General features: G+C 36.9%; 1 protein-coding gene across 6 annotated transcripts in view; it reads left to right on the top strand.

Annotated features, from left to right (window-relative positions):
• The window catches only part of SYTL3 (synaptotagmin like 3), a 1,329,495-nt gene that overhangs the window by 1,161,012 nt on the left and 149,699 nt on the right, over positions 1 to 18,784 (top strand). For all 6 annotated transcript variants that reach the window (XM_044061986.1, XM_044061992.1, XM_044062018.1 and 3 more), the window contains one exon: positions 13,110 to 13,288. In XM_044061986.1, coding sequence (XP_043917921.1) covers positions 13,110 to 13,288 — 179 coding nt within the window. The remainder of the gene's footprint in view (positions 1 to 13,109; positions 13,289 to 18,784) is intronic.

Consider the following 18,784-nt stretch of genomic DNA (forward strand, 5'->3'; position numbering starts at 1 on the left):
TATAATGACAGGAGGTACTGCCGCCATGCCAGAGGTAGGGCAATGGATGTGTGACTTGTGCCAGCCCAGCTAGCTGGAATTTTGTGGATAGTTTTATGTCATTTGTGCATCAGACAGATTTGTATAGATGCTTGTGCTGGAAATGTGTTTGTGAGGTTTGCTTGTGTAGAAATGTATCAAGGGTGCATCCTGCTGGAGTGAGAAGAGGTGTACATGTATTGTTGTAACTGAATTAAATGTGTGTGTTTGGACACTGGGACAGCAAAGGTTAACCAGCTAGCTTACTTTAAGAAAAATAAAGGAAATGTAAATGAGCTGTTAAACCATTAAATGACACTTCACAGTGCTGAATAGGACCAGCGATGGTGGGTCTGAAAGAAGCCTTTGTTCATTAACTCAGTAAAAGGAGGGGAAGCCTGAGGTACTGCCATAAACATTTAGATGTGTATTGAAGCCATCTATGCTAAATTCCTGTCTCAGCTTCAAAGCGGGTTACTGTAAGAACCTAGAGTCAGGTGACCAGATGAGGTTATTCTGCAAGCTATCTTGTATATTATATTTTACAGGGAGTAATATCTGAATATGGAGCATTCTGTTTTGGTGAACCTAACTAGAAAGACTGCTCACGTATTTCGTTGTGCCTTGCTCTATCAAGTAAGTTATTAGGGAATAATAATTCTCCTAGATTCAGTCAGGAATGTACTGAAGCTTAGTTTAGAGATTATTGTTCTTTATTTATATGAGTCCGTCCATCAATATTATTTTCCGTATTTCCTGTGATTTGAATTATGTAGTTTACTGTGAATATATAGTTAGTATTTTCATGAGTTTTTATTATTTATTATTAAATATATTTAAAACTTTTATTGTGGCTGGTCATTTTAGAAAATACTTAACCTTTGAGAGTGCTTATATTTATTTGGTGATATTGTGTGGGCCACTCCAGAAGGCCTAGCTGTCTTGTCAACTACTACCATTTGTATTAGTATTAATATTACACAGTATAATTGGACGCCCTTTGTTAAGGGCCTTAGAGTAGATGATTTTGTGGAGTGTCTAGTGGCAGTGATAACTACCTTATACTCTGGGTAGAAGGGGACACAGCAGGTAAATCTGTGCCAGCCTTTTCAAGGTGTGTGTGTGTGTATGTGTGTGTGAGTGTCTGTGTGAAAAATCAAATCTCAAAGAGTGTGCGTGCCAGCTACTTGGAGCAGGGACACCAAGCATTGGGCTTACAGAGTGGGAGCGGGAGGTCTTGGTTTGGACACTTAACTAAGGAGCTGTACCAGTGGGGAGTCTAACTGGGTACCTGAAGGGAGGCAGAGAGATTCAGACCCTGGATTGAATGTGTTCCCTGTGTGCTCTTAAGGAAAATTGTGCTTGACGCAGAGAGGTCTGCATCTGGAAATACTTGAGTGTATCCATTTTTTTTCTTTTTTTTGTATTCCAAGTGCACATCCCTCTCCAGTGTCAGTGGTGAGGATTCAGGCTCCTTGATAACTGGACCAGCGTAGGGACATCACAATACATATGCAAATAAACTATACTGCCTAGACATACATTTCACTTACAGGTTATAACCAAAGGAAACAAATATACTGACAAATATCATGCATATTTCCCCCTTTAATGCTGTAGTTAGTATAACCTCTCAACCAGCAAACATTACAAATGAGTACAAAGGCCCTTGAAAAGTAGAAACATCCAGCCAAAAATCTGGACATCTAATTAGCATAAAAATTGAATACCAAGTAGAACATAAATCTTCTCTTGCTTCCAGTAAGAATGTGGGTTACTACTCAGAAACACGTTTAAAAAAACAGAGAATGGGAAAAGTTATGGAAAAAATATAAGTACACTGTCAGTGCAATAGTGTAAAATGTGAAGACTTTAATGAACTGTATTGCAAAATACTGCAATGCAAGGTCATTTATTTTTACTTCTAAAAAAGGAGATGAAAGATGTATTCATCTTACTTTAAATTATTGGTGTAACTGGTATGTTGGTCATATGCAGTTTTCTGTGTACTACATGCTTCAAAAATCACGTGTGATGAAGTGGATTCAGAAAATTGTGTGAAAAGGTAAATTAAGCCTAAAAATAGGGACATGCCTTCAAAGAATAGATGAGTCATATGCAGGGATAAATTAGGCCTGAAAATAGACAAGTTCCTCCAAAGTAGAGACAGTTGGAATGTGACTCCTTCTCCTCAAACCACACATGCACTCTAATCTTGCTCTGTTCTCTCCTTCTTCAGCCATGATATCTCACTATGAAGAGTCTCAGTGCAAAATGGCAGATAATTGTTTTGATTTAATGTCTCCAAGTCTTTTGGATTTCTAATACTATGACGGAAATAAACCCCTTTCCTAAGTCAAAGTATGATTAAAGTTCATTAAATTAGTATTGTTTCAATCTTTGATTTTAGCTAGAAGTGCTCTTTGCAGCACCTGCAATGTGCCCATAATTGACTCCTCCTGCAATTCATATGGAGTTGCATGCATCAGTGACATAGCTAAGCTTCTTTTTTCTTTCGGCTGTTCCCATTAGTTGTCGCCACAGCAGATCATCTGTTTCTATTTCTTCCTGTCCTCTGCATCTTGCTCTGTCACACAAACCACCTGTGTGTCCGCTCTCACCACATCCATAAACCTTATCTTAGGCCTTCCTCTTTTCCTCTTACCTGGCAGCTTCATCCTTAGCATCCTTTTCCCAATATATCCAGCATCCCTCCTCAGCACATGTCCAAACCAATGCAATCTCACCTCTCTGGCTTTGTCTCCAAACCGTCCAACCTGGGCTGACCCTCTAATATACTTGTTCCTAATCCTGTCTACCCTTGTCACTCACAATTCAGGTGACATAGCTAAGCATGATTGTAAATTAATTTTTATAAGAACTATTTCTTTTACTACTATTGGAACTGTTGAGTATCGTTCTCTGACATTGCCCTTGTTTCTGCCTGTACATCCTGGTATTCTATGACTTTGTCTCTCTCTTTATGTAAGACACTGTAGTCACTGGGTGTAGCAATTTCAATGGTCAGTGCTACTTTTGTCTTCTTTTCATGGACTACTATATCTGGTTTTCTTGCATCTATTTTTTGAACTATTGTTAATGTGTAATCCCTTATGATATAACTTCATCATTTTCTATAATTCAGATGCTTCTAAGCTACTTCAGTATTATAATGTTTGCATATTCTCCAATGCAACAGTCTTGCCACATTATTATACCTTTCAGTATAAATTCCTTCTGCCATTAGTATATCACACACAGCAACAATACATGCAACTGTTTCCAATTCTGTTTTACAAAACATGCATTTGTCTGTTTCTTCCACATGTTCAATGGACTTTGTAAACCAACATGTATGTAATTCATTGTCCTGGGCCACCAGTATTAACCTTTCATCATTTGGTTTAAGTTCACCTCTTCTTAACTATTCCTGCATTCAGTCCTGTTCAACATGAAGTTCTTCCAGAGGTTTTCTATACTTCAACTATATTTATGCATTTTCCACATTTCTTGCCTTCTCATCTGATCCTTCACCTTATATTCTTTATTTAGTTTTTTGGAACATTCATTTGCTGCCTGATTTTAATATACTGGTTTGATTTGCATTCCCGCTTGACACTGATATGCTTCTGTTAAACTAAGCAGGGAAGTCATCTTAGACTTATTCTCCTCATGTTTTAAAACTAACACTATGTTTGGATCTTGTAAGTCCAGCAGATAACGTATGCAGTCCTATAACTGCAGATCTATACATGTAAACAGTTTTGAGGGGGAGCATATCTTCTCCAGAACAGGCAATATATAATAATGGTATACAGTAATTTTTTATAATTCATTTGATAAGCACAAAGCATTTTGCTTGTTTTCCTATACAACTAATCCAATACCTTTTGGGGGCAAGTCAGTCACTCCAAAACTGTAAGGTAGGAAAGGAAGAGCAAATTGGTTTATAGCTTGGACTTTGTCCCTAGATGTCAGAGCTGTTTGCAGTATTAATTTTAGTTTTCTAAAGTATTCCTTACTAAGTTTTATTCTCATTTGTTCATGTTTTATTGTTGATCCTTCATCAATTCCCAAATATTTATGCACTCCCTCTTGTTCAAGTTCTTTTATATCACATTCTTATCCCAGACTGATATTTTCTTGTTGTTGCAGTTTTCCTGCTTTAAAGGTTGCTTTTGCACATTTATCAAGACCAATGACATTGTTACATCATCTGAGAAAGTTTTGACCACTTGTAGCTGTGCTTTCAGGTCTTCATCTGATGAACTATACAGTTTTAAATCACAAAAAGATGATGAGAAGTCTTTACACTTTGTTTTCTGAGAGCCAAATTGTGGCCATGACCTAATCTGTTAAGCAGATAGCTTAATGGGTTAAGATCAAGACAAAAGAACAGCAATGACAGAGTCGCCCTGGAATATACCTCTTTGAATTTTTATCCCTGGAATAATAATATGCCCTTTATTATGGCTCAACTGCAAAGTGGTTTGCCACTGGTCGCTGTAATATAATTGATCAGTGTAGAGTGTATCTTATAGATCTGTAAGCACTCTTTTATCCATGAATCTAGGACTCTGTCAAATGCTTTTTTATAGTCTGTCCATGCCATACTTCAATTCTTCCCCTTTTTACAGTGCTCCATTATGACAACAAATGATCCTTTGTTCCATATGCCTTTCTTTTGTTATCCTTTTGTTCTATTGCCATGCTTGAGTTTTCTTCTAAACAACTATTAACTCTGTCGGCATCAATTCCAGTGTATAGTATATACATCATTGGAAGGCAAGTTTTTGGTTATAAATTTTAGGATAGCTTGCAGGCTCACTCTTAAGGAGGAGTATTGTTTTTCTTCTTGTTAACCAGGTTGGCATCTGTTCAGGGCGCACATATAAATAGGTCTTACTTATGGCTAAATCTTCATGTGTTTTTCTTAATTTATTTCAATTTCTCTGGCTGTTACTTCATCCCATTTCATATCCTGTACATTTGAATTTCTTTTTCTTTCTTTTACTTCTAACCATTCAACATCTTTATTATGTTCCACAGGATCTTCATAGATATTTCTCCAAAATATATCTGTGTTCATTTTTTGGTGGTGTTTCTATTCCTTTTGCCTTGTTTCCCAATCTCAGGAAAATGTTTTTGGGTCATCAATAAATTACTTATTTTGTACTTTTTCTTTATATTTGTCTGTATAGCTAAGATTTTCTGCCTGTACTGATATCTTTAGTTCATTATTTGCAATAGTGTAAGATAGATCCTAATATGTTCAGATACTGTGCGTTGCTTTAATCACATTTATCTTTCTATTTTTATTGATCTGTTCCCACTTTTGTACTATTCTAACAGTGAGACTTCTTGTCTTAAGTGCTTTAAAGTTTTCTTTATTCAGTACTTCTATGATGGCACTTAGTTTCTCCCCTTCCTTTCCCTTACTGCCCTGTGCTTTTGTGGTAAGACTTTATAAGCTTTTCATTTAGCTGCACAATAATGTATCCTATTTACTTCTGTTATATTGCATGAATTTCTATGAACAGTCCTGATTATTCTGTTCATTTGTTTTATAAAACTTCTAACATTTTGGGTCTTATTAACATTCTGTAGTCTTTTTCTTTCATTGATCTTAATGTGCCTATCCATCTCTATTAAATCAAGCAACTCTTTCCTTAAATTATTTTCTTCCAAACTGAGAGCACATTCTTTGTTCTCTATTTCCTGTGGGCATTCTGCAGAAAGTTCTAGAGCATCTTCCCGTGCCATATTCTCTTCAGTTTCATCCTGTGTCATCCATTGCTGTTTCATATGCGAACTCACTGGTCTATCATCCCACAACATTGGCTATGTCAGAGCTGCCATGGTTTTCTGTTCCTTCCCTTGCTGTACAAGTCCAGTTGAACGTTTGTACTGGTTTCCTACTGACGGCTCCAAAGTACCTTCAAATGGCAACTGATCAGATATTTCCTGCTCCAGTAGTTTCTCCTTAATCTGGGGATTCATTATTCAGTCCTGCTATGGTGATATCAGAGTTAGATTTCCTACACTAAATCCTTCAGTTTGGAGGTAATACATAACCTTGGTTTCTGTTTCTTTAACTTCTCCATTACTAACCATCCTTTCTGCTTTTCCTCTTTGTTTTCTTATTTTTTTTTGTATTGTAAACATTTCCATATCTGGATGCCTTTACCTGCATTTCCCTTCATTATATTTCATGCTGCTCTTTTTGTATTATTAGTTTTGCTTTCTTCTTTGCATAAATATTGCACCATATTAAATCTCTTTTTCTTTCTCATTTCCATATTTCTTCTTCAGATGTCTCCTGCTCCTCTAGTTTCCCCTTACTTGGGGAACTCATTGTTCCATCATGCTGTGCTACAACCCGTGTTAGACTTTCTAATCTAAATCCTTCACTTTGCAGGTATTTTACAACTTCAGCTTGTATTTTTTTAACTTCCACATTACTAATCTTCTGTCGCTCACAGTGGCTCTTTAAGGTGTGAAATATGGTGGTACTTTGTATGCTGGCAAGAATTTAGGCACTAGAGACTCCATTTACAGAATGTTATATGTGGAATTACAGTATGCCTGCAGGGACCCAGATGTGTGCACAGCATTATGTACTATTGAACATGATAAGGCAAAAAACAAACTAAGAAACAGTGCTGGCAAGAAGTCAGCGTACCAAGGCTTCCAGGACAAATTGTAGTTGTAGAGCAAAATGCCCAAAGTTAACAAATCTCACTGAGAAACCTCCTTGTAAAAGCAGATAAACTGGTGAAAATCCAACTCCAGAAACAGCATAGAAAACGAAATCTTCTTTAATACAGAATAAAACAAGTGCTTTCGCCTGGCAATCCCAGGCTTTGTCAAGTTACAATGTTGTTCTGGCAGTGCAGTGCATTTATATTAAACTGCTGAGCCAATTAAACAATTAAAAATCACCAATTACAATAATCAGAGTCAATTAATTAAATAAAACATTCAGTCAAACTGTTTTACAATGCTTTGCACAACTTAAAAATGCCAATTACAGCTCTCTAAAACTTGTATTTAAATCCAAAAATGTCTTTAAACAAAATGCTGAAAATAATGATAAATAATAAACCTTGACATTAGTACTAATGCAAAACTAATGATTTTGCAGCTTTCAACTAATGCTAGCTTGAATGCAGTGAGGAGTTTCAAGATGTTTAAAACCCACATCTATTGTTCTATTGTCAAAACCTATGTGAGCCAAAAAAATGAGGAGATAAGACTTAAACCGGGCGAAAACACTATGCCACAGTGTGCACCAGCTGATGGTCAATACAAGGACAGTATGTTGATGTAATAAACATAACAAAACCAAATGTTAATAAACTTGTGTTGTGTTGTGCTTTAATTGTGCCCCAAAAAATAGGGTACACAAATAATATACTACTAAGTCAAATCAAAAATCAAGCTTAACAACTTTGACATAACACCCTGAAGCAAAAACTAGTGGGAGATGACATAAGTCAATGAACTTTTGTTTGCACTAGAAATAAGTATTGTGTGAAAAGTAATTTAAAACACACATCAGTTTGATATGATAAACTCCAACAAAATATCATAGTTTGTCCCTGTTTGCCCTAAGGACACAAGCAAGACTAATGCTGTCATTCATACCCGGGAACTTAGTGGCGTCTAACTTAAGCTGCCATGTCAATTCTCTATTGGCAAGACGAGTCTCCCAGTCACCACCTCTGGGGTCTTGAGTTACTCGTTCTAGAACAAAAAACTTTATGTTCATGTGACTACAAGTAAGCGAGTGTTTGAAAAAAGCATTAGTCTCTTTGTTCTTAGCAATTTCATAAACATGTTCGTAGATTCTCTTTTTAAGCATTCTTTCGGTTTTACCTACATAAAAACCGTGACAAGTGAGACAAATCCCGAGGTAAACCACTCCGGAGGAAGTGCAGGAGTAATGATCTTGAGCCCTTAAAGTTATATGTCTAGATGGTAAATGAACATGATCGTCATTTAAAATGTAAGGACATTGGTTACACATCCCACATTTAAACGACCCTGCCCTTTTAGATGAAACAATGGTGGTGAAGGAGCTCTGGGTGTAAGATGATTGTTCAAACATGCCTTTAAGGTTAATGTCCTGCTTCCTTATGAAGTGTATTTTGTCAGGTAATGCTATGCCAAGGTCTTCCTGTGATGACAATATGGGCCAAAAAGAATGCATAGTGTTCTCAATCAGTTGTGCATCATTAGTGTATGTGTACACAAAACTCTTCTGTGTGTTCAAGGAACTGACTACTGGCAATGTAGGCAAGGGCAAACCTTTACCTAACAGAGGGGGGTATACAGAATCCCTTTTCGCCTCAATTTCCAAAATAATGTTCTGGATCAGTTGGATGGGATAGCCTCTTTCAAGAAATAAAGTTCTCAAAAATTCTACCTCCTTAAGAAACAAAATGGGGGAATTGCACATCCTAGATGCTCTTATAAGTTGGCCTTTGACTATGCCTTTCTTGATGTAATAGGGATGAAAACTATCAAAATGCAAAAATGCATTTGAAAAGGTGTTTTTCCTGTAAATTTGTGTTTGGAAATCAGTTTTTTCTGTGTCCTTAGTTAAGAGTACATCCAGATAATGCAAAGACACCTCACTGATGTCATAGGTGAAGGAAAGAAAGTCAGTAGTCGAGTTAATGTATTCAAAAAACTCGAAAAAACTTTCTTTGTTGCCCTGCCAAAATAAACAAATGTCATCCAAATAACGCTTGTAAAAGACAATAAAGTCTTTCCATTTTGAAGAATGGATATACAACTTCTCCCATTTGTATAATACGATGTTCACAGATGCTGATGCGCACGGTGCACCCATGGCCACCCCTTTTCTTTGCCTGAAAAATTCCCCATTAAAAAAGATAAAATCGTTGTGTAAAATGATGTCCATACATTCAACTAGTAGATTAACTAGGTTGTTACTCAACCCAGATTCACTAACTAAGATCTCATTGAACCAATCAATACCCGTGGTGTGCGGAATACTGGGGAATAATTCAATGACATCTATTATGACCATTAAAAGGTCAGGGGTACAGACATTCAAGGGGATGCTGGCCAGGAACTCCCATGAGTCCTTACAAATGTAGGAAAGTGTGGAGACAAATTGTTTTAGGTTGTGGTCCACAAATTTACTAAGAGGTTCTGTGATTCCACCCGCCCCAGCCACAATAGGTCTAAATTTCAGAGGCTCAAGACCCTTGTGGACCTTAGGAATTCCGAAGAGGACTGGAATTTTTGGCTTAGGGACAAAGAGGTAATTAAATAGCTTTTCATTAATTGCCCCTTGAAGCAGATGGTCTTGCAAAGTGTAATTAATGTTAGCATAAGCAATGTTGAGCTCATTTTTCGAAATGTGCTCATAAGTATTGATGTCCTGTAAAAGGTTGTGAATAGAATTTTCATAATCCAAATTATACATGAGAACCACCCCGCCTCCCTTGTCGGGTTTCATAACCCTGATGTTCTCTTTCTTTAGTGAATCAACCACTAAGTATAGTTGAGAATTACAATAATTGTAGGGAGTATTAATATTTCTAGAAAGACTTGACCTAAGTGTTTTCTCTACTAACTCTTCAAATGTTTTAAGACTAGGGTGCGTGGGTGGGTTAAATGTACTGTGCCTGCTAATGGCACTATCTGGTGGAGTCAAATCTTTGAAAAAAATGGCCAAGTTCAAATTTCTAATGAACAACTTTAGTTCAATTGGCAATCTGGGCAAGAAAGATGGTCTAGGGGGAACAAAGTGTAACCCTTTTGTGAAAACATCAAAAAATTCAGGAGTGACAGCAGATTCTGTGTAGTTGAAAATACTGAAGTTATTACTGGTAACCACCTGGTAGTTTGATTTCAACCCAGCACCAACGTCCACGTTTAAAGTAGAAGTTGCAAAATCAGTTACTGCCTGCGTGCCTTCCCCCAATTCTGTTGATGTGATGTGTTGATTCTCCCCGTTGGTCTGCCCTGGGGAAATTGAAAAACCTGTGGTTGATTTCCACCACCTTTTTGAGCTAAACGCTCACTCCTTCTGACTGGCTCCATGTTTGGTGTGCTAACAAAATTCCTATTTTCGTTAGGAATGTGTGAACCATCTAAATCAGGAGCTACCTGCTTATGTCTACCTGGCATTGGATAGGCCTTACCCTCTCTATATTCAGTCAAGTCTCTCTCTAATTTTCTGGCCTTCCTATCTAAAATTTTTAAACAGTGTTGGTCAATTTCCACAAAACATCATTATACTTTTTCTTATAACCCAAGAAATTCTTATGTTTGACAATGCTATCATTAAGTGTGGTTAATTCATTTAACATAACATTAGATTTATTTTGGTAGTCTTGTACCATCAGTTGTAACATCTCTAAACCTGTTTTATTAAACAGATCTACAAGTTGAGAATGCAGAGTTGAACCTAGGTTAGCACCATTAGGAAATTTGTAACAACGAAGCCCCTTAGGGACTCATTGTACTCTAATGCATTCATTCAAGTAGTTAATTTCAAGCTGCATATTTTTGTAGCTGTAAAGCTTGTTGTTAAAATGATCAAAGTCAAAGTCAAGTTGCTCATGACAACTGTTAAAAGTACCTTGTTTTGGCAAGGGCTGTTGTTCAGTCCATGCCTTAAAGTTAAATTCCATGTCCTGTAAACCCGATAATTGTGCGTTATTAGAACAAGCATTGTTTTGTTGCAAGCGACAGTTCTGTTTGTCTACTGCAGCAGGCTGCCCAACAAAATCAGCGCCGTTCGGCTCCTGACCTCGTAGAAGAGTTTGATTGTTATTATTAGTGCCTTGCTGCAAAGTATTTGGTGAAAGAATAACTCCAGCCCTGTTGGAAACGTTGAGTGCGTTGTTAATTTGGGCTAACAAGGCTAGAACTTGATTAAACTCTTTTCTCGTGACCGGAGCATTGTCCTGCTCGTCACGTAAAATAAGAGGTGTGTCCAGGAAGCCAGTGCGCAAAGAGTCCTCCGCCATCTGAAAGCAACCACGAAGCAATAAGGCAAAAAACAAACTAAGAAACAGTGCTGGCAAGAAGTCAGCGTACCAAGGCTTCCAGGACAAATTGTAGTTGTAGAGCAAAATGCCCAAAGTTAACAAATCTCACTGAGAAACCTCCTTGTAAAAGCAGATAAACTGGTGAAAATCCAACTCCAGAAACAGCATAGAAAACGAAATCTTCTTTAATACAGAATAAAACAAGTGCTTTCGCCTGGCAATCCCAGGCTTTGTCAAGTTACAATGTTGTTCTGGCAGTGCAGTGCATTTATATTAAACTGCTGAGCCAATTAAACAATTAAAATCACCAATTACAATAATCAGAGTCAATTAATTAAATAAAACATTCAGTCAAACTGTTTTAAAATGCTTTGCACAACTTAAAAATGCCAATTACAGCTCTCTAAAACTTGTATTTAAATCCAAAAATGTCTTTAAACAAAATGCTGAAAATAATGATAAATAATAAACCTTGACATTAGTACTAATGCAAAACTAATGATTTTGCAGCTTTCAACTAATGCTAGCTTGAATGCAGTGAGGAGTTTCAAGATGTTTAAAACCCACATCTATTGTTCTATTGTCAAAACCTATGTGAGCCAAAAAAATGAGGAGATAAGACTTAAACCGGGCGAAAACACTATGCCACAGTGTGCACCAGCTGATGGTCAATACAAGGACAGTATGTTAATGTAAGAAACATAACAAAACCAAATGTTAATAAACTTGTGTTGTGTTGTGCTTTAATTGTGCCCCAAAAAATAGGGTACACAAATAATATACTACTAAGTCAAATCAAAAATCAAGCTTAACAACTTTGACATAACACCCTGAAGCAGAAACTAGTGGGAGATGACATAAGTCAATGAACTTTTGCTTGCACTAGAAATAAGTATTGTGTGAAAAGTAATTTAAAACACACATCAGTTTGATATGATAAACTCCAACAAAATATCATAGTTTGTCCCTGTTTGCCCTAAGGACACAAGCAAGACTAATGCTGTCATTCATACCCGGGAACTTAGTGGCGTCTAACTTAAGCTGCCATGTCAATTCTCTATTGGCAAGACGAGTCTCCCAGTCACCACCTCTGGGGTCTTGAGTTACTCGTTCTAGAACAAAAAACTTTATGTTCATGTGACTACAAGTAAGCGAGTGTTTGAAAAAAGCATTAGTCTCTTTGTTCTTAGCAATTTCATAAACATGTTCGTAGATTCTCTTTTTAAGCATTCTTTCGGTTTTACCTACATAAAAACCGTGACAAGTGAGACAAATCCCGAGGTAAACCACTCCGGAGGAAGACTATTGAACATGATACTTACAATTTTTTTTCAGCACTCAAATTGAGTTATTCAGAAACAATAATGCTTGCAGCCCTACATAACATAATAATCTTGCCCAACTGGGTGAATTTGCATAATGTAGGTGTAGTAAAGAGAGAACTGTTGCAGTACAGAACAACTTGTAGAGCAATGACTTCTGAACCTGCCACGGCTGCACTGAGATGCAGCACTGTCAGCATTAGACACATTACATAGAAGGAGTGCAGGAACGCAGTGAATAGAGAAAATTCAGTAATGGTCATTTCAGAATTGACTGACTGCATGCTGTAAACTCATCAGTCTTGATATTGGTGGCTTAAAGAGTTGGTGTGCATAGAATTCATCCTGTTAGAGTAACTGGATCTACTTCAGGTAACAGTGGTTCTGTTCACTTTGGGAAATTCACTGTGAAGATAAATCCCTGGCTACAAGCCGTAGTTTGTCACATGGAGACTCCATTTTTCATTTTTCCCCCAGATTCTTACTTCCTACTTTGCAATGTTTAGCTTTACATGTCTGCTACCACTGTGCCATATACATCAAGCCTGAGACTGTAAACTAATGTAAAACGTTCTTCACAGACTACTTGAAGCTTGTTTAAATAGGAATTTGTAATTCGTGTTACCTCCACTTTAACATAATGAAAATTTGAAAACTGGAAGTATCCTGTTTAACAATGTCTGTTAATAAGAACTGAGATTTGCATCATGTTTTATCTTTTTTTGCCTTTTTACAGAGCAGTGCTTACAGTCTAAGCAGTACTTGTACAGAGGCCAGTTACTGTGAAGATACGTCGATCACTGGAGAAGTCGAGCTGGCTGTGGCATATAATTTCAAGTCCTGCACCTTGGACATCAATATCAGAGCGTGCAAGAACATAGGAAACACAGATGAAAAGAAGAAGAAGTATAATCTGTGAGTAAAATACCTGCTTTCACTCTGAGAAAAAGTGCCCTCTATTTTTATGTTCTTAATCTAGGAGTTAATGAAAAAATAGTGCTGCACTTATCTACAATTGTACATAAATAAATAAAGAAACAAATAGCATATGTTTGAATTGTCCATCATTACTCACTCTCTCAGTCAGCCCACTAAATCATGTAGCACAGTACAGTGTTTGTGTTTGACCTCTGTGATAGACAGGGACCCTGAGTATCGATAGAAATTGGAACAAGATCTACTTAGTAAATTTTAAACAAAAGTAGCCCAAGCAATCTCTATTAAAAAATAAAGATAATTTCATAAGTACACTGGCATTTCTAGAATACTTCATTATTTATGAGGGGTGGTTGTTTTTTAGGATTTTTTTAAGATTACCTTAATACTTTGGGCTCTGAAATCAAACTTTTGGTTTGATTTAAATTTAAGTCACGGTTCCTCAGTCATCACAGTTGCAAGTTTCTCGAAGAGGAACACGTGCCTGTAGCACTACACTTTGCATGAGCATATTCAAACAATATATTGAGGTAGTTTATTGGCTTCAATTTCACCCTAAGAGGTGGTCTTCTATGTTAAATCTTAATTATCAGTGTGAAGTTAGAGTTGCAATGCGCCAAGGACAGTTTTTAATGGCACCCTGTTTCAAACTATAAAGCTACATATATCCATTATCAGATTTTTAAAGAGCAATCTACTTCCATTTTTACTGATTTCTGATTTTAGAGAAGGGAGTGAAAACAGTATCCAATGAAATTTAACTCCAGAAAATGAAACATGAAATTCTTCCAACCATCTGACAGAGTCCCTGTGTTAGAGAATGCAAGTGCTTACCATAGTAAAGTGTTTTTATTGTTACTCACTCTGCTGTGTTTGTTTTCTGTATTACCGTAATTTTTTGGGCACTGAAGGTGGTGTTTTGGCTTGGTTTAAGTTTGTCAGGTTTTGAGTCATTACTCAGAATAAAGAATACGAAAAAATGTTCAATGCTGATACCAAAGTCCTGCCAACGAATAATACCTGATAATGTCCAAAACAAACGTGGCACGACACTGCTATATATCCAGATAGTTTTAATAAAACACAAAAATACAATGATGAGCACTTTCGGGTAACAACCCTTCTTCAGATGAAATCAATACATGCATTCCAAAATTTAAACTAATGACCAACCAATAAGCATTCTGTAAAAAGTCCGCCTATTTTTGAGGGTGGGTTTCATAGGTATTACCTCATTCAAACCTGGGCTCCTATGAGCCATCAATTCTATAATCCACTTGGATTCTATGGTTTCTGTTAGGAGTTTGATGTCTCCACCCCTATTGTTCAACCTTACATTAACTATAGCCCTAAAACAAAAGCTATGTGAAGGATGTACCTGAATGTGTCTAAAGAGTGCATTATGTTCATCATTATTCCTAATGGAAGATAGATGTTGAAGCACCCTCACTTTCAGCATATTGTTTGTCTTCCCCACATAAAAACTGGGGCATTGTACACATTCTGCCAGATATACCAAGTCAGTTGTTCTGCATGTAGCCCGAGCCTTAAAATTGAAGATTTTACCGCTCACCGGATGTCTAAACACAGTGTTGTTGTTTATGTGTGGACAAGCTTTACAAGACCCACATGGTACACTACCTATAATTTCTTTGAACAGTTTTTTACTCATAGTGTTCTTTTCTCTACATAAAAAATCTTTCAAATTTTTATTCCTCCTATATCCAACGCATGGTCTATCACCTATTATGTCTCTTAACTTATTATCACTTCTCAAAATATTCCAGTTTCTATTAACTATCTCCCTGATGTCACCAATATTACTACTATAGGTAAACGTTAGTTTAGGGCTATCTGATTTATTGTAGATTTTGGGGGGGTAGCCCAATTCCCCCTCTACATATGTGAGCCATGGTTTAAATTTATTAGTCCTTAGCCTCTTACTGCCATCCACCATTTTATTTACCAAACCCTCTCTATATCCCCTTCTTTGGAAGCAGTCCTTTAATTTATTTATCTCTTCCTCATAATGAGAATCTTCCAAACTTATTCTGGAGGTCCTACCAATCTGCCCCTGTATGATATTGGGAAATGTGAAACGCGGATGCATGCTATCATATGATAGCAGAGTGTTTTTCCAGCATTCCTTTCTGTATAAACAAGATGTAAAACCTTCATCATTCTGTAACACTCGTACATCCAAAAAGTCTATCTCAGAATAAGAACTGTTAATGGAAAACCTTAGGAAAGATGTTGTTGAGTGCAAGTATGTGGGGAAGACGAACAATATGCTGAAAGTGGGGGTGCTTCAACATCTATCTTCCATTAGGAATAATGATGAACATAATGCACTCTTTAGACACATTCAGGTACATCCTTCACATAGCTTTTGTTTTAGGGCTATAGTTAATGTAAGGTTGAACAATAGGGGTGGAGACATCAAACTCCTAACAGAAACCATAGAATCCAAGTGGATTATAGAATTGATGGCTCATAGGAGCCCAGGTTTGAATGAGGTAATACCTATGAAACCCACCCTCAAAAATAGGCGGACTTTTTACAGAATGCTTATTGGTTGGTCATTAGTTTAAATTTTGGAATGCATGTATTGATTTCATCTGAAGAAGGGTTGTTACCCGAAAGCGCTCATCATTGTATTTTTGTGTTTTATTAAAACTATCTGGATATATAGCAGTGTCGTGCCACGTTTGTTTTGGACATTACTCAGAACAACTACATATACTTCTGCAGCTTTCAGCTCTGTGTTTATATGGTATGCCCATAAAAATGAAGGCTATATCCACAAGTGGACATATGGGAACTCACCTTGACTAATTGTTTGTTTTCTGGATGTCACTTGCCTTCCTTCTGCCCCAGTTTTGATTACATGTGATAGCGGTAAATAGATATTTATAATACCAGACTTTCTTCAATCCCATTCATGATTGCCAGATTCACTGGGAATAACAGAAACTGAATCGCACTTAAGAATGAGCATAGAGGTGATAATGGATGCTGGAGTGCGAGGTGAGCATATTTTTAGCAAACCTTTGTAGCACATTTGTTATCTGTGAAATACAGAAGGTCCACACAGCAAAATAACTGATGCTGTCTACTCTCTGCAGCTCAGAACATCTTTATGGTATAACTATTCATCACGTTTGTTGAAAATTGAAACTAATATTTATATATCTTTTACAGCAATTTTTAAAAATACAGTACAAATGGACAAATAGAAAATAAAAGTTAGGAACTACACAGATGATTAAACAGTGGGAGACATAGTAAATATTAAAAACAAAGATGACGTACAACTTAACCTAAGGAAGAATATATGCAATATCTACAATACTGCACATATCTTCAAATCCATGCTTCTCATTCTTATAGAACCTTCTAAATAGGTTGTCTGATGATTCACTACTACATTTTGATAACTCCAAACCTTCCCAGAGGTAATTGTCTCTAAACGCCCTATATACTTGAATAAGGTATCCTCCTAAATATTTATATAAGACACTGTACAAGTTCAAATACTTTAGTATTTCATAATAACTTAAATTTTCTCATCCATGGATGCTCTTGGTACATTTCTGCTGTACTGTTTACAGTTTATTCATGCTTGTTTTCTTACAAGGTCTCCATATTGTTATTCCATACTAAAGTATGACTTCATCATTACTGATTTCCTAGACTTTTTACATCTTTTTATACAACCTATAGTTCTATAACTATCATTAACCAACTGGTTGATATGATTAGAAAAAGTCATAGCTGAATCTACCCATACACTGAGGTCATTAAATGAGTCTAGAGTTTCAATCGCTGTGTGCTGTATTAAATATTCACCTTTCGCTTTATGTATCCCAAATCTCATATGCTTAGTTATTTATCAAGATATTATTCTTATGTACGCAAATGGTCAATTTAGTCAAGTTCTTTTGCAGACATGCCCTGTCAGTAACACACGTAATCAGTTTACCCAGTTTTCAAGTCATCTGAATGCAGAATGTAAAACACTCAGATGAAAAAAGACAGATCTAAAAGATACAATTTAAACAGGTATGGGCCTAGGATAGAGCCTTGTGGGACACCATGACTGTAACCTCGAATTTCACCTGTCCAGTTGCTGTATTATAATTGCCATGTCCTATTTGTAAGCCATGCAGCTGTCCATCTTATGAAGACTACATCAATACCTAGCTGTTCTGATTTATTGATCAGTTTTTTGTGTATGTCCCTATGAAATGCTGAAGTTAAATCTGTATAAATTACATCACAGAATTTTCATTCATAGCTGTTATTATACTACTATAGAACATCATGTTACAGGTGGTAATATTTCTATATGCATGCTGATAAATGGTTTCAAGTCCCAGCCTTTCCATTTCTGACATTAATTTATCCAATATAACCTTCTCCAATATTTTTCCACACCAGGAAAGTAAACATATAGGTCTGTAAGACTGTTTGTCCTACTCCCCTTTCCCTTATAGATGGGTGTAACAAGTGCAGGTCTCCAATCATGAGGAATCTCCCCATTCTTAAATGACCCAATGAGTATTAGGTATAATGGTACTATAAGATCATGTGAAAGTGTTCTCAGGTCATAATTATTAATTCCATTTCTTTCCTGTAATTTGTTTGGATCCAGCTTACATAATTCTTTTTCCAATATAATCTAATTTGATTTCAGTATCTGAGGATGTCCTTCCATATCACTGCTGGCAGTATTCTTCACCTCAGGGATCTCCTGCCAAGGAGCCCAACATCCAGCCAGTATGCCAAAGCCTTCAGTCCTTATAGCCTCCATATATCACATGGATGCTCTCCAAGTAAGATGCAGAGCATAAAGGTGATCAACTGATGCAAACACTCTTTGCCACCAGTCTGAACGCCATTATCTTTAGTTGATCTGAACACACTTCTGCTGTGCTGGTTACCAGGCGGCGATTTCAGATAAGTGCCCAGTTGGGGGTTTCTTCTCTTCTCTTCTTTTTTATTCTTGTTTGGTATTGTGTTCATGTCATCCAGAAAGGGAAAATATCAGTGTGGAGGAAGATTCCCCATAAAGAACATTATGACCAGTGTCCTTTTTCCTTGGGTGCTTCCCATGATCATATGCAATGTTATATCTGCCAGGCATTTATTCCTAAGACTCTACATAGTCACCTCTCTTCTTTATCTGCTTGAGAACCAATGACTAAAGCTATTAGCTAAGGGGGCAATGGCAGAATCCTTCCATCCCAAGGGCTAGCTGTCTGCCAAGAAGTCCAAAAACATCAGGTCTGATCCAGCTGCTGTCCAGCCTCCACTGGACATCTCTCTAGAGGCTAGTGAAAGCCCTGAAGACAATCTGGTGCTTGCTTCAGATTTCTCTTCCATGACCCTGTTGGAGGCTAGCATGGATCTGAAATCTTGCATGTCCTTGTAGTCATTTCAGACCTCTGTACCTGATGTTAAGTGGGAACCTTG

The sequence above is a fragment of the Protopterus annectens genome, chromosome 1.part0 (assembly GCF_019279795.1).
Source record: "Protopterus annectens isolate FY-2018-M chromosome 1.part0, PAN1.0, whole genome shotgun sequence".
Classification (NCBI taxonomy): domain Eukaryota; kingdom Metazoa; phylum Chordata; order Ceratodontiformes; family Protopteridae; genus Protopterus; species Protopterus annectens.